The sequence below is a fragment of the Megalobrama amblycephala genome, linkage group LG7 (genome assembly GCF_018812025.1).
Source record: "Megalobrama amblycephala isolate DHTTF-2021 linkage group LG7, ASM1881202v1, whole genome shotgun sequence".
Lineage (NCBI taxonomy): Eukaryota > Metazoa > Chordata > Actinopteri > Cypriniformes > Xenocyprididae > Megalobrama > Megalobrama amblycephala.
In genome coordinates this window covers 26,677,777-26,696,079 of record NC_063050.1, presented here as the reverse complement: position 1 = coordinate 26,696,079, position 18,303 = coordinate 26,677,777, and the positions used below count along the sequence as shown (strand labels likewise).

The following is an 18,303-nucleotide window of genomic DNA, read 5'->3' as shown; positions in this document are numbered from 1 at the left end:
AGAGCACCTTGAAACCAAAGCCTGAAACCATACAAGATGAAATAATGAAAATGAGGTGTGGGGTAAACTGTCGATCCTGGATACTACAGTACATAATCCAAACAAAGACAAAAATTTAAATGATCAACATATTAGACAGGATATGAAGATTAATGTGAGCTTTGTTTGAGGATCCTTTGGGATCACAATGTTGTAACTGTCTCAAAACATTTCTTGAGAAAATAAGTGGAATCCACACATCATAAACATTTTCATTCTCTTTGGAGCATTTATTTAGGAGTATCAGACAGGATGTAACTGAACTCAGTCAAACACTGCTTCAAACTAATAAGTACAGCTTACATTTGGGCTCTCCCTAATTTATATATAGATTAATTGGTAACTACGTGACATAGTTACACTTTCTACATGTACCCTACTATAGTCGAACTGTAAATTATGCATAATTACATGTAACTAACCCTAAACCAAACCCTAACTGTAACTCTACAGTAAGAACATGTAGTGAATTAATATTACTTAGTACAGTGCAACTACGTCACTTTAAGATAAAGTGTAACCGATTTCTGCAACTTCATACTTTACTATATCGTATAAGAAGGGGTAAAATATTTTTTAAAAACTGAGGCAACTCTTTGTTTTCTATAATAATTTTCAATGATTATTGTACTTTTTAAAAAAAAAAATAATAATAATAATAATTTATAATACAACCATGTTTTAACCCTAACCCTAATGATTTAGACATTGATTCATGTAAATCTACATCATAGACATGTTATTCTTATCTCATAATATAACTGAAGTTTCTACTCAACTAAAGTTTCACCTATTCACATAAAAAAAAACAATTAAGTTGCAGAGCAAAACAAACATTGAGAAAGACACAAAGCAGCCTCTGTTGGGTGTTGTTATGACTGTAGTGATTGTCGAAGGCTTATTAGTGATTGCAGAGGGTGTAGAGGGCTTAACTGTGGTTGTATCTACAGAGGGACTCTTTATAGAAGTGAAACATGTGCCCACATTTCCCACCCTGTCCACAACTACCAGCTCTACTTCCTGAGAACAACAGGAAGCATTGTAGGATGCCACAGTCACATTTGTGCCATCCTCACTTATCACAAAGCTTAAGCTGAGAGAGCCGTTCCCATGGTTGAAAGACACACTGGATATGCCTGTACCATTACCGTCCGTCAAGTTGGCAGAGAGTTCCCATGATGCTGTGCTGCATTGCACAGGACAGTCAGCTTTGATGCTCACTACCTGACAGACAGGGCTAGAGAAATCAGTGACCTGCCAAAACAGAAAATAATAATTGAGGTTAATCAGAGTCAATGAAAAATCTAATGCTAATAAAGTTTGCATCCAAAACAATGAGCTATTCTCTTCAGTGGAGATCAGTTACAGTACAAATAAAATGTAACAAAAGTTAAACTGAAGGTAATTATTAATAATGTCTACCCTTGCGGTTTCATAACAGCTACCTTAGTCATGACACTGAACCGCAGTGCCACGTAATTCGAGTCTCCGGACCCTTGATCTTCTGCTTCAATAGTGAGTGTGACATCCGTCCCTGACTTTGTGTCAGAAGGTGCAGTCAGGGTTACAGTTCCCTGAGCGCTGCCCTCTGTCCCCATGTTCAGAGAGCTGGGGAAAGACACGCTGAAGCCACGGTCAGTCCGGGCTCGGATAGTATATTTGCTCTCTGTAGCATTACTGACCAATGTAAAGTTGAGATCAAAAGGGATTCCAGGCTCTATATTGCTATTTGGTTGAGCCTGAGAAGGGAAATGGTTAATATGGTTAGAAATATTGTCAATGTATTGTCAATGTGTCAATGATTTTTTGTTGTACTATCCCTTTAAGCTCACCGTGATGGTAACCATAGAGCCTTGTTGCTGCGTGGGTGACTGTCTCTGGAACTGACTAGGCAAAGATCGAATCGAGTCATTCAACAGCCCTTTGAGTTGGACCACAAATGCCCCCTCTGGAATTCTGTCTACGTTGACCAGGAAGTCTGTCGCACCCACTGCTTTGATGGATCCATTAACAACACCAGATCCTGAAGCTTCAACTAGAAGCACGTCAGTCACTGTGACTGAATCTCCTCCGGTCACGGAGACAAACAAAGTAGCATTTCGACCTGATCAGCAATTAGAGAAACATTTTTTTCCCATATTGATGTAAAAGCAGTTCTTCATGTTTATACACTCCAGTTCAAAAGTTTAGGGTTAGTAATTTTTTTTTTAATTTTTTATTATTATTAATTTATTAACACTTTTATTCAGCAAGGACAGCATAAATTAATCAAAAGTGTCAGTAAACATTTATAATTAACTCTATTCATCAAAAATCCTGAAAAATTGAAATGAAATAAAAAAGTTTCCAAAAGATGTCTATATATATATATATATATATATATATAAACAAACTATATTGCCAAACGTTTTGGGACTCCTGCCTTTGCATGCACATGAACTTTAATGACATCCCATTCTTAATCAGTAGGGTTTAATATGGAGTTGGCCCACCCTTTGCAGCTATAATAGCTTCAACTCTTCTGGGAAGGCTTTCCACAAGGTTTAGGAGTGTGTTTATGGGAATTTTTGACCATTCTTCTAGAAGCGCATTTGTGAGGTCAAGCACTGATGTTGGACGAGAAGGCCTGGCTTGCAGTCTCTGCTCTAATTCATCCCAAAGGCGTTCTATCGGGTTGAGGTCAGGACTCTGTGCAGGCCAGTCAAGTTCCTCCACACCAAACTCGCACATCCATGTCTTTATGGACATTGCTTTGTGCACTTTTGTGAAGTCATGTTGGAACAGGAAGGGGCCATCCCCAAACTGTTCCCAAAAAGTTGGGAGCATGAAATTGTCTAAAATGTCTTGGTATGCTGAAGCATTAAGAGTTCCTTTCACTGGAACTAAGGGTCCAAGCCCAACCCCTGGAAAACAACCCCACACCATAATCCCCCCCTCCACCAAACTTTACACTTGGCACAATGCAGTCAGGCAAGTACCGTTCTCCTGGCCAAACCAAGACTCGTACATCGGATTGCCAGACAGAGAAGCGTGATTCGTCACACAAAGCTATCAGCTCACAGCTTATCCTGCTTATGAAATTCGCCATAGGCCAGCAAACCAATGAGAACGTGGGACAATGATGACGCTCCATAACAAAAGCGCGAAGGCGCAAAAGCTGCTGTAGATCAGCTTACCCGGAAGTCTCCGTAACTGTCAGATTTAAAGAAAATTACCGTAGTTTGGCAAATAAATAAATTACGGACAGTTACATATGCACTGCCGATCATGTAGGCTTTATGGTTCACCTCAAACAACAGATTTAATAGTAATTTATAATGTTAATATTAATTGCCGAGTCCACGAATGGCTTGGGTATGCAGACATTGCAGAGCATTCGCAGCTTATATGGACCGCACGCCACTGATATATACACATACACAGAAGGTTCATGTGACACTGAAGACTGGAGTAATGATGCTGAAAATTCAGCTTTGCAATCACAGGAATAAATTACATTTTAAATGATATTAAAATAGAAAACAGTTATTATAAATTGTAATAATATTTCACAATATTACTGTTTCTACTGTATTTTTTATTAAATAAATGCAGCCTTTGTGAACATAAGAGACTTCTTTTAAAAAACATTCTAAAAATCTTGCTGACTCAAAACTTTTGAACAGTAGTGTCAAAATATATGAGAGGCTACTCACTGCAGAGCCATAACCTCCAGCTCCCCCTCTCTGGAGCTCCTACTGTGGGCATGATGGGTGGAGCTGCATCCCCCCAACCACACCCTAACCCTACCCATAACCCTATCTCTCCACCCATTAAACAGGTTAAGCTCCACCCCTGAGCTCCAGAGAGGTGGAGCTGGAGGTCATTATGCTCTGCAGCGAGCACTACTTGACATAAATGATCAACTATCTAGAAATAATCAAGAGAAAATATCAAATGATAAAAAAGATGGTATCATACCAATGAATGGACGATTGGCTTTCGGTGCGAGGTCACCTCCCTCTATCTGCTCCACAAAGTTAAAGAGAAAGTTCACAGAACTCTGACCTGTAGTAGTCACAATTAAAATATAGTGAAATGAAACATTATTGCAATCTTGCAATAAAAACTTCAAAATTCAAGATTTGACTAAAAATAAATGTTATAATAATTATATATTTGATTAAAAATTTAAATCTCAATAGTTTACATATCTGGCAGAATAAAAATCTTTACCAGTGATTTTAAGGCTGTAGAAGCTTGTAGAGTTAATGCTGATCTTCCATTCCCCTGTCTGGTTGTCAGAGTTTAGTTTTACTCTCCTTAAATTCCCTACAGTCAGGATGCTACCCAGAGGACCATCTGCCACTGAACCTGACTGAGACGCACCTGAAAGACAGGGGATTCATAGCTTATTTTTAACAATGATTTTGGCATCTAGATTTTTGTATTGCAGAAAATAAATCCCTCGTATCAACACACAATGTTCAAGGTGTTTTTGCTCACCTGTAGGACTGTAGAGGGTAAAGACTGGAGAGTCTCCGGTGACATACACAGTCTCATTGGACAGAGATGGATCCAACACAAAAGAAAAGCTTTCTTTTGTGGCTAGACTTCTCACTACATAAAGAACAGTCACCTTCAAGAAACACAGAGATGTTTTCAATATGTTGCAGTGTTTCAAAGCAAAATTCCAATCACCAAATTGAAATATACATTTAATGCTTCTGCCCGTAACTTTTTGTGTGTTCAAAATGTACAAAAATTAGATGAGAATGTACAACATGAATCCATTTTCCAAACCAGCTACAATGTTCTTCCGCAAGACGCATGCTGTTCTGTTTATTAACCGCTAGAGCGCCAAAAGTTACAGACTGCAGCTTTTTTTTTAAAAAAGAATATATATATTATAAGTGCTTCATATGGCAACAGGACAATGACCCAAAACACTAGTACTGCCAATTTAATCAAGGAGATTATCATGAAATTTTGGGTCTTAGATTGGCCAAGTCTCCAGATTTAAATCCTATTTAACATGCATTTCACCAGCTGAAGAGGAGACTAAAGGCAGAAAACAAGCAACCGTTGAAAATGGCTGTATTAAAGGCCTGGAAAAGCATTTCAAAGTGTGAAACCAAGAGTCTGGTGATGTCTATGGGTCACAGACTCGATCCTGTGATTGCTTGCAAGGGATTTACAAATAAATATTAGCTTTTACACATTTACTTAAAGTTAAACCGTCCAAATACTTATGCTAACATTTGCCAGAGGGAAGTGCTGTACTTCTTAGTTGGTAAAACATTTTGTGTTGAAACAGTCAATAATAAAATGTGACAGTCTGTACTTCTGCCTCTTAATCATATTTATAGATGTCTTGACACCACAGCTAACAGATCAATTTTAGGTAAGCAAGCAAGAACAATAGCGAAAAATGGCAGATGGAGCAATAATAACTGACATGATCCATGATATCATGATATTTTTAGTGATATTTTTAAATTAGTTGCGTCCCAAATGACGCACTATACACTACACACTTATACACTATGTACTTGTGCACTATGCACTCATCCATGTAGTGCGTGAATTATATAAGGTTATTTTGTCATTTAACAATGGAGTCCGATCCTCCCTCCCCCTCCACTACGTAATTAAAGCTGCGACAGTTGAGTGCATGAAGTGTCCAACATTCCACACTTTCTCATTTTTTTCCGTTAATTCAGTGCATCATCTGGGTATTTAAAGTGTACTTTTTCTTTTTGGAATTTTCTGTGTGAACGCACTACTCACACTATTTATACTTAAAAACGTCATAGAATAGTGCATAAGTACGCAAATTGGGACGCACCTATTGTCTTTCTAAATGTTTAGTTAGCATGTTGCTAATGTACTGTTAAATGTGGTTAAAGCTACCATCGTTTCTTACTGTATTCACGAAGACTAGAGCCGTCGCTATTTTCATTATTAAACACTTGCAGACTGTATAATTCATAAACACAACTTCATTCTTTATAAATCTCTCCAACAGTGTGTAATGTTAGCTTTAGCCTGTTAGCCACGGAGCATAGCCTCAAACTCATTCAGAATCAAATGTAAACATCCAAATAAATACTATACTCACAGGAATCGATGCATGCATGCAGCATGAATGACGAACACTTTGTAAAGAACCATTTTGAGGGTTATATTAGCTGTGTGAACTTTGTTTATGCTGGTTAAGGCAGTCGAGAGCTCGGGGGCGGGGGAGCGCGAGATTTAAAGGGGCCGTGCACTGAATCGGTGCATATATAATTATGGCTCAAAATAGGCAGTTAAAAAAATTAATAAAAAACAATCTATGGGGTATTTTGAGCTGAAACTTCACAGACACGTTCAGGGGACACCTTAGACTTATATTACATCTTATTAAAACTGATTCTAGGGCACCTTTAAATAGTTATAGTGAGTTTAAAGAGTTAGTTCAAACTAAAATACAAACTCATCTGTCCTTTATGTTCCATGAAGATTTTACTTTTTGATATATCTCTTTAAGTCATTGTCAGAACATACCAGGGCTGAGGTAGATGCATCCGTAATGACTGCAGTGGCCTGAGACAGTGTAGCCCTTGTGACCTCTATGGCCTGTCCACCAGAAATATGAGCCAGGTCTCTGTACAGCTGTATGTCTGACTGAGTAATTGATCTTGAATTAAACTGTTGAGATTGTGAGACATCCCGTCTTCTACGGAATGAGAGGGTGTTAGTCAACATGAAAGTGACCTGGATGCCAGGGAAAAAGTGCAGAGAGCAGACAGAAATGCAGAAAAAATGTCAGTTACAATTCAACAACACAGTAAGTTAGCAGCAATAAGTAATCTGCAGGCACTCACTGTTGTCTTAGTGATTTCTATCATGGCCTGAATGGTGCTTCTCAATTCAGAGTCCTTTGCTGAAGCATCAGTGAAAACAAAAATGTCTGAAGATGGAGGAGCACCTGCTAGTGCCAACTGGAGAACCATGAGGATAAAAAATATAAGAGGAGCTCAAAATTATTATCATTTATAATCTTATGTACAGTATCTTTGAACAGGAGTGTTTACCTAGTTTAAATAAAGGTTTACAAAATTTTCCAAAAGACATAAATGTGGGGAACACACACACCAGCAGTCCTGACAGGCACATTTCTGGTTCGTCTCCTCCTCCAGATGCTGTAAGGGAATTGATTCCTGCTTTGAAAATGTTTGCATCCTTAGTCCTTGTCAGAGGTCCAAAATCTGTATGACAAAAACACATCACAGAACGCTATACAGCAACAATAATGTTTTACATCATTTAAATTGAATATAAATTTAATAATAACAGAAATATTTTGTATATCTTTATATAATTTACTTCCACTAACTGTTGTTTAGATATCATTCAGATCCTCTGTAAACACCTCATTGAATTGCCATCTTGGTTTGGAGAAGAAAAAAAAAATCCACATACAACATCTTGCCACTTGGTGGCAGTGTGTTGATGCACTAGTATCAAAGCGCTTAGAACCAGTCTATGCTTAGAACCCAAGAGGCGACACTTTGATAATTTTTGGGTAACAGCCACTAGATGGCGCTCCGGTAGCGCGGCTGCCATTATGGGCTGAAAATACTAACTGGACCACAGAATCCTTCACATCTTACGCTCCCAAAATCGGCGAATTTCACTGCCAAATCAGAAGCGCAATAGAACTTTTTTTTTTTTTTTTAATTAATTCACCAGTAAATTGTATGGCTCCTACAGTAAATGTTGTATTGTCTTATACATGTTTTATTTTACCAGTTGTGGAATCCAACAATTCAACCAGTATAGCCTTCTTTATATTGAGTATTGCCATTTTATGCAACTTTACCCATTTATTAATAGTAAATTAATAATTAATACATTTAAGATCATAATGTTTGCAGCACACAATATTTTAGACCTAATGGAGTAATAGTAGGCTATATGTCTGAATTTAAATATATTGTACATTTTAATGGATCACGCTACAAACATAATGATCTTATAATGATGCATTGCTGTGTCCGTTATAGCATAATTCACACTTTTTGACACTTTTGTTTCAATGGACATTACAACACTGCAAAATCAAGCTGTTATATTCACATATTTATTGTCCAACATTACCAATTTTTCTGATGCATGTCCTTAATTTAATTTCATATGTTGGTATTAATTCAGTGTTTATAATGCTAATACTTGAACTTCAAAGAGTTTTAACCCAAACTGACTGGGTTTCTAGATAGCAAAGGTTTTGTGAAAAAAGTGGAAGACTCAAAGTGTGTAAAATAAACTGTAAAAAGGATTTGATGATCACTAGTGATAGTATTTTTTTCTGTGTTGTCATCATTCAGGTTGAATTTCAGCTTTAATGTACATTTTTTTAACAAAGCAGCTGCATTTTAGCCTAGGACTAAAACTAGCAGGCATTCATGCTGACAGCGTGATCAGCCAATCACAACATTACCACGCCACACTTTAGGAACTCAGTAAGTGTCATCATTGGTGTAACACAGTGGGACAATGTTATAAAAATTAGTAGTCTATAGAATATTAAATCTCATATTTCATAATAATATATATATTTTACTGTTAATTATTTTGTCATTCAAAACAATGTTTTAAGGCACTGCCTATTTTGCTTCTGTTAACTGGATTATATAGGTCTAAATACACAGTATGACCTGGATCATTAAATGGGACTAGAATGTATCCCGAAGGTTCTTCCGGAGTTCCTCTCCTGCTGTCTATGATACTGAAGGACACTCTCTTGGCTTCTTCAATGTCGTCAGACATACTGCCTGTGGTGTCAATCACGAAAGCCAGAACTGAGGTCTGACTGAGACCCATCAACCTGAGAGAAAGAAAGAAAGAAATAAAATTGACTAAACCTGGAGGCAGTATAAATTTCTGACACTCACACTAACTAAAGAAATTTGTGTATTACCATCAGCTGAAATGGCATTTTCCCTCCTTTTTTCCTAAATGTCCCCAAATATTTAGCTGCAGCCTATTTAATTCATTGTTAACTGAATTATAAATTCTGCACTTTCTTTAATGCTGCCTTCACGTGCTCTTGGAATTATCGTAAACATGAGTTTCCTAGGTAAAAATTGCACATGAATGTCCTCCAATTTCGAATTCGTAATCACGACTTCAGAAGTAGGAATTATCAATTTTCTGATAGCACGTGAAGGCAGCATAAGTCCTGATTTTTCCGAGTTGGGGCATATCAGTGAGAAAACATGGCAGATGCAAAGGATGCAGCATCTGTATTGACAGTAAATTTGTTGAAATTAATTAAATCAATTTTATAGGCTATTTTTTGAAAAATTTAATTTACAATAAAAATATTAAAGTTGCATGTACAAAATACTTTACTGTACAATTGTAATAGAATACATAATTCAATTTACAGTCATAAATTGAATGAAAACATAAAAGCCAAAACACACCAGGGGCCTCATTTATAAAACATGCATATGCACAGATTTGATCTCTGAGTGTGCGTTCACTAAAATCCACACCAACTTTCATATTTATAAAACGTTTTTTGTTGTGGAAAAGTGCTTAGCTCCATGTCAGGGTCTAAGCGCCCAACTTACTTAAAACAAAATCGAAGAACAAACTGATGCATAATTTCGAACAAAATCGGGCCAAAACGAAGTTCATTTTGGGAGTTCGAAACGACTTACAAAAGCAAACTCTCACAAGTATGTAGGGGTTCTTCTCAATACTCAAATTGACGCAAGTCTGCGAGCTATTAAGAGGACTTTACCCGGCAATCAAAGTGGCATTATGTCACGAAAGTGCGGATTTAGAGGACCGTGAGGGTTTAGGGTGCCATTTGGGACCTGGCCAAGAAATGAGAAGCACCCTACCCTAGGTCTCTACAGGACAGTTACCAGATCATTGGGCGAGGCCATAAACAGAGGGGCATTTTCAACCGTGTTACCTGAGTAGGGTTTAGGGGTGGGGTCGGGTGAAGGGGATCATTTTCATTGCGTGATTTATAAACACCCACCAGTTTGAAAACACCCACAAATTCAGAAATGCCTCATACTAACTCTCAGGAAAAGTTCGCTCCAGCTGCAACTACCATTGGTCCGTGACAATAACGTAATAGAAGGTGTACGCTGAGGCTCTGCCTTCTTTCACGGAACACTTCTCTGACTCATTTCATCTGTTGAGTTTGTTGAGGTAACATATCTGTGGTTGAAAACATGAACACACTGGATAGTCGAGGTATAGAAGAAAATAAAGTTGTGCTTCTGATAAATGAGGCACTGACACTGTTTTTCATGTTTGTTACTGTAAAGCTGTTTGCTTTTAAGCAATCCATTGAACAAAATCCCATAAATAATCATGACATGACTTTACTGGATTGCTAATTTGCAGAGCTCATGCTAACATACCCATGTTGTTATGATCAGATGTATTCATATGCTTTCTCTAAAAAAAATGCTTCCTATTTTCTTATTTTGTTGTGTTTATTTTGTTACTGAAGCGCAGGACATATTTACATATTCATCTAAACGTTGCTCTCAGCAGTGTCATAGCGTCAGATGTCCGATACAGTATATCGCTGCTCACTTATTACAAACTTAGTTTTACCCCTACACAATATACTCGCTGTGAGTATATTGAGGCTTTAAGCAGACATACACTTTTCCTTGTGGCTGAGAGTCAAGAGTAGCCTACTACAGGTATTTGGAAATCTAAGCATTTCTTGCCGCTCACCACTCTCAATTAAAGATGTTGACTGTTACAATTATATTAATTTGGCGGTGTTTACAAGGTGGAGATCTGAAACCATTCAGCTGCACACAATTTCAAGATCATTTGCAAATTATACATTTCACATCTGGAAGAGAGGTATGCGCACAATTTTTTTTTTTTTTTTTTTTTTTTTTTTTTGTTGTGCGTATTACGTTCTTTTCTCTGAATCACACGTATGCACATTTGAGAAATGATCGTAAAATCAAATGTAGGTCAGTTTATATGAAATATTTTATAAATGTAGCCCATGGTGTGTTCTTCATCATTTTGTAGAAGTAGAGTTAAAACAAATCTTGCTGAATTTTATGTAGAAATGGTACATCGTCGTCACTTTGGCAATGTTCCCTCTAAGCTGCGCGCGTGCGCGGCCGCACACTTCTGAAGAAATAATTGCAGTGCTCTGGACAACCGCTATAGATTTACTGTCGCTATAGAGTTAGAACCGGTGAATGCGGTTTACAGGTTTCACAGAGAGAGAATGATTGAGCGCGTGTGAGCTGGCTGGCCCTGAGCCAAATCAGTCGCGGTAAGAATACTGTAATGTTTGCGGACTAAATACCTTAATACGAGAGGCAACGCGAAACGAAAAGAAATGTGAAATAAAACGTCATGTTAATGAAAAGTGATAAATAACAGATGATGGTCACAGAATGCTAACAAAACTCTGAGACATTTACAATCACACACCCACTGCCCCACAGGTGAAGCGTGCAAACTCAAAATACATCAGTGATGTACCTCAGTTTAAATAGATTTTTGTGTGTGGTGCTGTGGGTTTCATGGATGTTTAGATAACTATAAAAGAGTTAACGTTCACTTTTCTTAAAAATATTTAGCTATCAGATTGGTTTAAATGCTTCAGTTTGTTTTCACTTTATAATATATTTAAACAAATGGAAGCATTTAAACTGATATAATAGGCCTACTGTATATCAGTTTAAATACTTAAATGTTATATTTTATTATATTATAATGTAAGCCTAATAAAAAAAATGATCTCACAAGGATTGTTTAGGGCTCCTTGCCATGAAAAATCTTGAAACCTCCTGGTATAAAAAATCTGGGAAATTCATAAGCAATAAACATGTAATTTTGATGGTTTAACACTGTCTGTTGCTAATAATTGACTGTACAAAAACACATTATGGTTGTTCCAATCCAAACCATCATTGTAACTGCTCATATTATATTATTATAAAGAATTGAACTGTCATGCAGGAGGACAGAAATTATTTTTTAATAGAATTTCTTGGTAAAGACTGGTACAGTTAATACAGCAATGTGAAAAATCTCAAGTAACCTATGTTAACCTACGTTGACCTACATTGACCTGTATAACCTACGTTGATTGTACAGGTCTGATATAAAGTATGTTTTTGCTCAGGTGGCCAAAATGTGCGCTCAACAGAGAAAAGTTTTGCTCAGCGAGAAAATAAATTAGAGGGAACATTTGGTCGTCTTCGACCAAAGTGACTTCGCCTTACGAAAAAGAAGTTTATTCAAGTGCTATTATCAGTATAGCCTACTTCTTTTAAACTAAAAATAACAAAGTATATTTCAGTCTACGTTTTATGTGCTTCTCAGAAATACACTTAAAATTGGAAATTTACTTAAAGTATACTTGACTTATACTGACAGAAAAGTCTAAATATTAATATTGGCCTTTACTCAAATCTTTTGTTCGAGATCTACTTAATTAATTTACTGACTTACTTAATCTACTTTATTCTCGTCGCTTCATAACAGGTTGAACCACGGGACTATCACGTGTAGCCATACTATTTTAAATGAAGTTTTGTTTAACAAAATTCGGGAGGCGCACATTCAGCTAATCAACCAATCAGTACAAGAGGAAGTCGGTATATAAAGCCGTCTCTCACCTCTATCCCGCGACAAGTTTCACAACATCCCTCTACCACCCCATCACCTCACTCTTGGCTGGTTTCTATCCAGTTAAGGAGGGGCTACTCCGGGTTCGGGCCAAATTCCGAGCTCGGAGCCCTCCCCCAGACAGCAAGCCACGCAAAAATTAGGCCTACCATACGAGTTAGTTAATTTTTATTTCATGTACGTAAACTCGTGAATGATGTCTTTACTACCTTTCTGGGACTTGAAAGGTGCAATACATTGCTGCCTGCCCTATTCAGAGGGATTAGTTTTACATGGGGTGGAGTAAAGTAATTATTACCAGAGCTTCAATGATTTTAGTCCCGTCCGAATTTGCCATCTCAGTAATCATTACGGACAATAGCCCTGTTAGGACTGGAATATAATTACGGGTAATAATTGTGAAATGTGATGGGTAATAATTACTTTACCCCGCCCCCATGTAAAACTAATCCCGTCCGAGAATGGCTTAAGATATTTTGGATGAAATCCGAGATGTTTCTGAACCACACAAAAGCCCTATTCGGACGGGATTCGTTTTACATGGTGGAGTAATGTAATTTTACCTCAGGACGTATAAATTGATGGCCAATTCGCACGGGATAAGAAAAGTAAAACTAGCAGAACGATTTATGCACCGCCGTCACCTCCCTGTCATTGGGTGTACGTTGCTTCCTGATACCATGTGTGCAAACACATAAAATCTAAATATATAAAATATAGTAGTCAACATTTGAAGTGGATCAAAACCTTTCATCAAAGTTGTCCTAAAACCTTCTTCTTAGGACAACTTAGTTCTAAGGACAAATTTGATTAACGTTTTTGATCCACTTCAAATGTTGACTACATAACAGTTAGCCTAGGTCCGGTCAAACGATTTATTAATTAAATTATGATTGGATTATGATGGTAATAGGCACTTAGTTAAAGCTAAAATCAGTTTTGTGCCTCTGAAAAGTGCTTTCGATCTTCTTTTTGCTCTGAATGGTAGGCTATGTGGAAAATACTTGGTTTGCCACAGACTTGTCCCACCACCTACAACACAAATGAATGTTTCTTCTAGCGATTCCATGCTTGAAAAATGCACGGAAAAGTAATTTCAAAACAGGGAATGACGGAATTTTACCATAACAAAGTACATTGTTTTTTACCTCTTTACATTAGGGAAAATCTTTACTGACATTGTGTTCAGAAGATGAACGAAGATATTATGACACGAATGTGAGTAGCCTATTTAATGACAGAAATTTTATTTTTGGTTGAACTAACCCTTTAATAATTTATTTTATTACATAAGGGCTTTTCACACTTGAAATAGCTAGTTAACCCTGGGTTATTCTAATATTACCTGAATGGAATCCTGGGTTATCTTTATTCACGTTTCACAATGCTCATACTATACCCGGGATTGACAGTTAATCCTGGGTGTTCATAAACCGTTTCACATTGCACTTTCCTAAACCCTGGGTTAAAGTCTTTATCTATTTACGTAGCATTGCGCGTCCTCATATTACACATTGCTGACTGTTAATCAAGTTTTTCCTTAGTAAACCTTTCGAACTATAAAGGTAAGAATGACGATTCACTATTCACGATTCATTATTACCCGATTCACTCCAATTGTCGCGTTTTCCATCACGTTTGACATTTTTACTAGCATAAGAAACGACTGTTTATTCATCGCGCAGTGTTTCTGTGACTGCCCAAAGCATGTGAATATAAGGCACGCAATTGGTTGTCGGTTGCTGCTCCAGATCAGAGTTTCATTACCCCGGGTAAAAACCTGTGCTAACCCCGCATCTAAATTACAAGTTTGAAACGCTCCGTTAGAACTACGATAACCCAGGCTTAAGCGCAGCGTGAAAAGCCCTATAAGAGCCCAACCCCATGTGTGGTGTAAAAGGAAGGTTCATGTACCGAAGAAAGTCTTGGTTGCCTGTGGCTAGTCGGATGTCTTGCAACATTTCCATAGTGGCGTTAATGGCCATGTCAGCAGCACGCTGGTGAAGAAAGCCATGATTTGAGCTGATGTCATCCTTATTGATGCCTCCGATGGGGTCTATATAACTGGTCCTATCAAGAAAGCCGCCATGGCTACACTTGCCTGAGAGAAAATTATGTCAACATATAGATTTGTGGTCCCAATTTCAAACATCCTGTGGTCTCTGATGATATACAGAGAAGTTATAATTGAAAGGCAGATCAATACTAAACATTCCTTACCTGCAGGTTTTTCAGAGGAGAAAATGTTGAAATATCCTGAGGTTAGTTTCTTATGCAGTTTTATTTCTGGGAGAATATTATCACTACAGTCTTTCCCAATGCAGTTTTTGCATGTTGGTGTTCTGTGGTCTGTACATACAGATAAAAGATAAGAATGTGAAACTAAACACTCTTGAAATTGTAGAATGAGGGTCATTTTATTTTGTCATACCTGCTAGATTGTTGAGAGGAAGGTCAGGTCTGATCAGAGTGCTGAAAGGAGCAGTGCTTCCCAGTTCCACCCAGTTACTGTGGCTATAGAAATCCTGCACCAACAACACAGTGTTCACATAATTCATACACACACACACACACACACATACTTGTATATGTGGTTTACGGGGACTCTCCATATATAGACGTAAAGGTTTTTATACTGTACAAACTGTATATTCTATCTCCCTACACTACCCCTACCCCTAAACCTATACCCATCACATTTTTTGCATTTAAAAAAAAAACACAATTTTGTATTTTTTAAAAGCCATTTGGTTTACGAGGACACATGGAGTTGTTCAAATACTCTTGGGGACAATATATAAAAGGGGGCTTTGCATTATAAGTTTAAAAAAGATAAATAGACATTTAAAATGCATAATTTATTTTATATCTTATTTTTATTTTACCAGAGAGTCCCATTGAGACAGATGATCTCTTTTATAAGGGAGACCAAAGTAGCAGCTATGCAAACTTAAAAAGCAACCACTTAGAGGAACACAACGGGGAACTACCAGAGCTAAAACAAAGTAGGTTGAAGAGGTAATAATTCATACGAAAGAGAAGAGTGAAATGGCACCTCCATATAAATAGTGCTAGCAATGACAAGGTCTCCTGAACTCCTGGGAATGCATGAACTGATAACATGCAGATTAAGTCACTTTAGATAAAAGTGTCTGCCAAATGCATAAATAACAAATATAAATACTGGCATAGAGCCAGTTTGAAATTTAAAAAAAGATTACAGAAAACCCATACTGTAATCTCCATTTATAACATACCTGTAGAGTATGACATAGAGCCCCCAGTGTGTTACGGGCAAAGATATAGCTCTCCTGCTGAATGCTGGCCTTTACTGCAGCCATGCCACGAGTGATGAGTTCCCGACCCTCAACGAAAGCCTCATTATCTATGTGATGCGCCGCACTCAGAGCAAACACTGCATCTATGTCTGCATTGCTTTGATAAATCTCTGTTATAGCTGAATAAAATCCCAGTGAAGAGAGTGCAGAGGATGAACCAGGAAATGTTGCACAGGCTTTTTGGACAGCAGATGCAGTAAGTTTGTTGTTTATCTGGAAGTGAGGTGTGGAAAGAGGAGAATATTATTATTGTTGTTATTAAAATAACTCAAAAAATTAATTATAAATCAAATTCCCTGTTTCAGTTTTCTATTCAGGTTTCGAATCAGGTCTGTGTGTAAGCATAAATTGACACTTAGCAACTTTTTTATTAAAATTCACATTTGAGATCTATCTATGTATGTATTGATTTTTGATAGACTGATAGACTGTATTGCCTTCAAAAGATTAAAACTTTAAAACTACTTTAAACTTCAAACTACTTCAAACTTCAAGCTTTTAAAACTTTGTCAAACATTCTGGTCCAGCTTTCTCAAGCTAACTTCAAAGTTTGTTTACAAACTTTGTTCATCTAGTTTATGTTGTAAGTCTCTTCAAGGAATGTTAATCACAGACCTTTTTTTTTACTCATTACTAATTTGTGTGAATCTAAAATGTGAATTTTCTTCCTTGTTCTAAGAACAATTCGATTGGTTCACCCCTATATTATTTTCTTACAGCTAGTGTGAAGTCTCGTCCCTGGGCAGTGGCTATATCATGGCACACTTCTGCTGTCTTGCGAAGGATGGCCATCTGAGTGATTTCTCTATGGGTGACGGAGCCTTCATGAAAAAGAGGTTTAAAAGCTCCCACCTGGGGGGGTTGAAACAAGGTCCCCCAGAGAAGAAATACAGCCACTACAGCCAGTGAAGCCATTACTGTCCACAATAATAGGTGCTGTGGGAAAATTCAGTTTGAAATTCAGTCTTCTCTCACCAGTGAAGAAAAGCTTGATGAAACATTTCAGTAAACATTATTACAAATAAACAGTTCACATACTGGAAATTTACTCAAAATATTACATATTACTTAACCAGAGAAAAATTATAAATAAAAAAGTTAAATTAGTATTTTTTTTATTACCTTTTCGCAGATTTTGCCTTAATATTATAACGTATGCACAACCTCTGTTAGTGTATTTATACACCTTTAGACACGCCATGAATGTCAGCGTCACATAAATAACTTTGTCATGTAAATTAGGGATTGTATAAATGAAAATCCTTTCCGTGTGTGCTGCCCAGAAAGTAAGAAAGAACATTTACTTCCTTATCAACCACTATTGTTGACTGTGCCTTTTTCAAATCCAATCTTAACTCACCTCTGTTACCTTGACAACTCTTAATGTCCTGTAACACGAAACAGGTTACAAAATAATATTGCAAATCTATTGTAGTAGAAATTTTAAAATTTATTGTTGAGGAGCTAGACATTTCCTAAACGCGTGTCCAGTAAAAGATCGAGCCCGGTAGTAAAATTTAGGCTACTATCGGGTGGGATCTCCGCTGAGAAGTCCTCACCATCCACTCTCCTTCCGGTAAGACTGAGATGGGCCAATCACACACTCACCTGTCAAGCCTTACTGGACTCAGGAGCAGAAGGTAATTTCATGGACATACAGTATGCACAAAGGTTTCAGTTACCCATCATTCCCCTCACCCATCAGATCTCTGTCAACGCTCTCAATGGACAGAATCTACCCGACATCTCCTTCACCACCAGTCTCGTCACTCTCATCACTTCTGGCAATCACACTGAGTCTATCCAATTCCTTCTCATGGACTCACCCCTGGCACCAATTGTACTCGGTCACCCCTGGCTCACACAACACAACCCCAGGGTGGACTGGCGGCAGCACACCGTCATGGAATGGAGCACTCAGTGTCATGAGTCTTGTCTTGTGTCTGCTTGTTCTTCTGTGTCTGCTTCTGTGTTGCAGGACAAGGCCGCGGATCTGTCAAACGTGCCCACGGAGTATCTGGACCTGAAGGAGGTGTTCAGTAAGTCCCGAGCTGCTTTTCTTCCTCCGCACCGTCCCTATGACTGTGCTATAGATTTAGTTCCCGGTAAGTCTCCGCCTAAGGGAAAGTTGTACTCTTTGTCTGTTCCCGAGAGGGAGGCCATGGAGAAATATATTTCTGATTTTCTAGCAGCAAAGTTCATTCGCCCTTCCTCTTCTCCAGCGGGGGCAGGGTTCTTTTTTGTTGGAAATAAGGATGGT

At 37.7% G+C, this 18,303-nt stretch overlaps 1 protein-coding gene across 1 annotated transcript; it reads right to left on the bottom strand.

Moving 5' to 3' along the window:
• Positions 1-244: 244 nt before the first annotated feature.
• LOC125272146 (von Willebrand factor A domain-containing protein 7-like) lies at positions 245-17,302 on the bottom strand. Its single transcript, XM_048196770.1, has 16 exons — positions 17,166-17,302; positions 16,761-16,979; positions 15,963-16,256; positions 15,137-15,230; positions 14,926-15,054; positions 14,620-14,806; positions 8,721-8,890; positions 7,159-7,271; positions 6,888-7,004; positions 6,568-6,777; positions 4,525-4,657; positions 4,255-4,407; positions 4,000-4,086; positions 1,872-2,143; positions 1,485-1,778; positions 245-1,293 (listed from the first exon to the last, which is right to left on the bottom strand). The coding sequence occupies exons 2-16, from the start codon at positions 16,956-16,958 to the stop codon at positions 826-828; spliced, it is 2,919 nt and encodes a 972-aa protein (XP_048052727.1). The 5' UTR covers positions 16,959-16,979; positions 17,166-17,302; the 3' UTR covers positions 245-825.
• Between the last annotated feature and the right edge of the window lie 1,001 nt (positions 17,303-18,303).

What these genes read in the sequence shown, in the direction of transcription:
- LOC125272146 (XM_048196770.1), bottom strand. Translation starts at nt 16,958, where the DNA reads ATGGCTTCACTGGCTGTAGTGGCTGTATTTCTTCTCTGGGGGACCTTG. An exon ending in TCCTCTCAACAATCTAGCAG is followed by an intron (nt 15,055 to 15,136) that starts GTATGACAAAAT and finishes CTGTATGTACAG; the next exon opens with ACCACAGAACACCAACATGC. An exon ending in TACCCTCTACAGTCCTACAG is followed by an intron (nt 4,408 to 4,524) that starts GTGAGCAAAAAC and finishes CCTGTCTTTCAG; the next exon opens with GTGCGTCTCAGTCAGGTTCA.